Below are 4,802 nucleotides of genomic sequence, written 5' to 3'. Positions count from 1 at the left end.
TTCACCCACTCCTTCGGCTTATCAACCATCATTCATTGCATATATTGTTCTAAGCATTTATTAACCACCAGTCTAACAGTCGATTTGAGGATGGTATACAGTGCTCATCAACAAGTTCACATTCATCAAGGAAAGTAGATTTGCCAAAAAGTATTAATGAAAACTTTATCTCGATCATTAATCATAGAATTTGGCAAACCATGTAACTTATACACCTTATCTAGAAAGAACTGAGCTATATTAAGAGCAGTATATGGATGACTTAAGGGCATGAAGTGTGCATACTTTGCCTATCCACCACCATGAAAATAACTTGCTTATCACCAGACTTAGCCAATCCTTCTATGAAATCCATTGATCAACCAATCCAATTATGCTTAGGAATTGGTATAGGTTAGAACAAACTAGAAGATAACACATTTTCATGTTTATTTCTTTAGCAAATGTCACAAGCTACTACAAAAGAACAAATATCACTTCGCATCTTCTTTCAATAAAAGATCGTCTGATCTTGGCTAAAGTTTTTCTAATCCCTGAATGCCCACCTTTTGTTCCACCATGAGCCTCAGTTATAATTAACTGCTTTAAATATGAACGTTTTCTTTACCTAAACCCTTTGTTTATACTTGAGTAAATTATTTTCCTAAGTAAATTTTGAATGCAGGCACTATTGGTAACCATTTCTTGAATCAGTTCTTGATTTCTTAATCCTGCTGCCATTCTTGTTTAAGTTGTTTCACCTATACACCTATAGCTAGGGCTAGGCAAATAATTAGGGATGGAAGAAATACCCACGAGAAAGGGGACCCTCGGGGATTTTTCCCATTTGGAGATGGTATGAGAACGGTTTTATACCAAATTTCTTATTCGGAGAAGGGACGAGGACAATTTTTTACCTAACTTTTTATTCGGAGAAGGGACAAGGATGAGTGGAATCCCTATCCTCTTATTAGTGAATAAATAATAAAATTAAAATTGTAAAATATTAAATATTGGTATGGATAGCAAATATCAAAATGTTTATATTATTAAACTTTTGGGCCTACTTAATTAGTTATAATTTTAAATATCTATTCAGAACATCGAAACAGCTGGACAAGATCCTATTGGCCCAAATTTTTTTTAATAATGTTCATTAACTATTTTAAACCTTTATCTAATAAAACAAAAGTTAAAGAAAAAATTGTAAAACCTAATTTCTAATTTTCTACAATAGCTAACAACCGCCTTAACTCTACTTTTATTTAAATTTTTTATTTTAATATAATTAAATTAAAATCAAAGACAAAAAATGTATCAGTTACTTGGGGATCAAGAACCCTCGAGGATCCCCTGTTATTATTAGGGGAGGGGATGGAGATTCCCTCAAGCAATTTTAATGAAGACGGAGAGCGGACGAGAACACATGCAGAATATTGGAGATAGATACGGAGATGTTGGTCCCCTCCCCTACCCTCCCCATTGCCATCCTTACAAATAATCCAATTTGACCTAACTTGACCCGATCTGATCTAAAAAAAAGGATTCAGATCGGATTGGATTGTGCATCCAATTTGATCGGATTTACCTTAGCCAACTTGATCGGATCGGGTTTAAACATCTAATCAGATTGGCTTAAAAGATATTACAAATAAAAAAATGTAACATACACACAATCACACATCGACGCAAATACACAAGCTCACAGCCTCACACTCTTACTCTTTTCTTCTCCAGTCTTCAATTCTTCACACGTTCACAGCCTTACGGCCTCACGACTCATGCTTGTCGCTCACAGTTCACGGCTCACACTCATTGCTCACAATGATGCTCGTTGCTGATAGTTCACAGCTTCACACCTCACGATTTCTCACACACACGTTGCAAAAGCAAAACGGCAGCCGACAACACACTACTAGTCCATCGATGCAGCAACCTACACATCCTGTAGTCATCGACGATCTAATCTGCTGCTTTCCGACCAGATCTGTTGCTTCATGCCTCCACCATCACCAAGTTTCTCCTAGCTCCACTCCAACCTGAAAACCTGAATTTGTCTTTTGAAGTTTTGATGGTATATACTATAATTTGTATATTCAACGACTGTTTTAGGTAGGCTTTTTCAATTTTTTGCTTTTTTTTTTCTTTATGAAATAAAAATATGTGGAGTAATCTATATATAATTCGAATCCGATATGATCTTTACTCAACCTGATTTGTTGTCCCGATCCAATCTGATTCAATTGGATTAATTTTTTTCCAACCTGATCAACCAATTGGGTTAATCTAAATTTGATTTTGCCTAGTCCTACCTAAAGCAAAGGGGATTGCCATCACATTCTCAATAGATTCATGTAGCCTAGATAAGGCGTTAGCTGCTTTATTTTCTCTTCCACTCCTCAAAACAATTTCAAAATCATAACCCATTAACTTGGTAAGCCATTTCTACTGCATAGATATAGATATATGCTGCTCCAATATATATTTCAAGTTGAAATGATTATTGATGACCTTGAAATGCTTTCTTTTTTTTTTTGAAAAGGAATCATAACCTTTATTCATTAGAAGACTGGAACAAATACCAGATATTTTTTGGAAATGGGTTCTCCCATATGACAGACTCCTCACAACCTAGAGCTAATCTAGCTAAAGAGTGTGCAATGGAATTACAATGTCTTGGAGTATATTGGACTTTAACATTACAAAAATCCTTGACTAGCTCTTGAATTTCCAATATCACCCAGAAGACTTCAGATCTATTACTCTTCTTGTTGTTGAGCAGATCCGAAACACCTTGAGAATCAATTTCCACTATTATCGAAGCCATAGAAATAAATCTTGCAACCTGCAGACCCCATTCTATAGCCTCTGCCTCAGCAAAGATTATATCTCCATAAAACTTAGATGGCTTTACTGCAGCAGCAACCACACTCCCATTAAAGTCTCTTAGGACAATTCCCAATCCTGCAACTTGTTTCTCAATCTTTGTGGCTGCATTTACATTAATTTTAATCCATCCTTGTGGGGGTGGTTTCCACCGCTGCTGCTTAACAGTTATCTTGCTCTCCAAGTGTGATGAGCTGGGAATTTTGACTCGTTTATATGAGTCCAACACAGCCTCAGCTTTTGCCATGGAAACCAAAGGGTCCGCCTTCTTTCCTTCGAATAGAAAAAGGTTCCTTGCATGCCAAATTGACCAAAAACAAGCCACCAACAATTCAAAATCTGTTCGATTTAGCATTTCTGTCATACCTTGCAGCACATACGACATACTTTGCTCTGCAAATGTGTAAACCTTATCCACACAAGAGACAATTTTCCATACCTTCCTAGCCATTTTGCAATCCACCAAGGCATGAGAGATGCTTTCCATAGTTTTTTTACACAGTTGACAAGTAGGATCTGGGATCACTTTTTGCTTTAAAGATTCTCAGTTGATGGTAACGAATTCCGGGCAGCTCTCCACATGAAGATTTTAATTTTTTTAGGCAGCAAACAAGTCCAGATAGCCTTCCAAATACTTGGATCCGTAACTGAGCAACTAGGAGAGTCTTGGAATTTTATTTGCTGAGCAATCTGATATCCACTTTTGACAGTATAATTGCCTTGCTTATCATAATGCCACATGATCTGATCTGGCTTTGGTCTTCGCGGGAGAGGAATGCTGGTAATTAATTCTACATCTTCCTTTATAAAATGTTGGAACACTTTAGTCACATTCTAGTTTTGGTTAGAATCAATCAACTCAGATACCACAGCCTCATTTGGGATAGTTGGAGAGGAGATTGGTCTGAACGTTTCTGGTCTTGGGATCCAGTTGCTGTTGTGAACTTGCACTTTGTTCCCTGAACCGATCCTCCATCTGCTACCCTTTTAGATTACAAGTCTCCCCCACATAATACTTTTCCAGATATACGAAGGATTTGACCCCAGTTTTGCCTGCAAGAAGTCAGATTGCCTGAAGTATCTTGCTTGTAAAACTCGGGCTGCTAAAGAATCTGGAAACTGTAAAATCCTCCATCTTTGTTTGGCTACTAGAGCATGATTGAAGCACGAGAACTCCTTGAATCCCATTCCACCTCTGCATTTTGCTTTACTTATCCTCTCCCACTTAGCCCAATGAATGCCTCTCTTCTCATCCTTAGATCCCCACCAAAATCTAGTAATAATTTTCTGCACATCTTCATACAACCCCAGGGGAATTTTGAACACGCTCATGGCATAAGTTGGAATAGCTTGGGCTATTGCTTTGATGAGGACCTCTTTACCACCACTAGAGAAGTGTTTGTGCTGCCAATTTGAAATCTTACTCCACTCTAAGCTTTAAATCATCAAAAAAATTCCTTTTGTTTCTTCCAACTATGGATGGCAGCCCTAGATATTTTTCGTGCCTAGAAACGACCTTCAACTGAAAAATTTCTTTAATGGCAGCCACTTGATCAGCTTTGGTCTTGCAACTGAAAAACATTGAGGATTTGTCTAGGTTGAAAAGTTGTCCCAAAGCCATGCTGTAACAGTCAAAGATTGCCTTGAGATGCTTACAATCATCTATTGTTGCCCTCGTGAAAATTAGGCTATCATCTGCAAACAACAAGTGGGATACCGTGATGGTGTTCCTAAAACTCACTCCATGAATAAGATTCTGGTTTTCTGCCTGCATTAGTAAGTTGGAGAACACCTCAGCACACAAAATAAAAAAATATGGAGACAACAGACAGCCTTGTCTAAGCCTTCTTTGAGGTCGTATCAACCCTTTTGCAACCCTATTAATAAGAACTAAAAAGGATGCGGTCGTAATACATCTCATTATTAGATCAACCCAA

At 37.5% G+C, this 4,802-nt stretch overlaps 1 protein-coding gene across 1 annotated transcript; it reads right to left on the bottom strand.

Annotated features, from left to right (window-relative positions):
* Positions 1-2,533: 2,533 nt before the first annotated feature.
* On the bottom strand, positions 2,534-3,316 carry LOC107175839 (uncharacterized). The gene has a single exon (XM_015527619.1). It carries the CDS (start codon positions 3,314-3,316, stop codon positions 2,534-2,536), a length of 783 nt encoding a protein of 260 aa, XP_015383105.1.
* Positions 3,317-4,802: the final 1,486 nt, after the last annotated feature.

The sequence above is a fragment of the Citrus sinensis genome, chromosome 2 (assembly GCF_022201045.2).
Source record: "Citrus sinensis cultivar Valencia sweet orange chromosome 2, DVS_A1.0, whole genome shotgun sequence".
NCBI classification, from domain to species: domain Eukaryota; kingdom Viridiplantae; phylum Streptophyta; class Magnoliopsida; order Sapindales; family Rutaceae; genus Citrus; species Citrus sinensis.
Note: the sequence above shows the minus strand (reverse complement) of the source record. Positions and strands in the feature narration are given on the sequence as shown.

What these genes read in the sequence shown, in the direction of transcription:
- LOC107175839 (XM_015527619.1), bottom strand. Translation starts at nt 3,316, where the DNA reads ATGGCTAGGAAGGTATGGAAAATTGTCTCTTGTGTGGATAAGGTTTAC.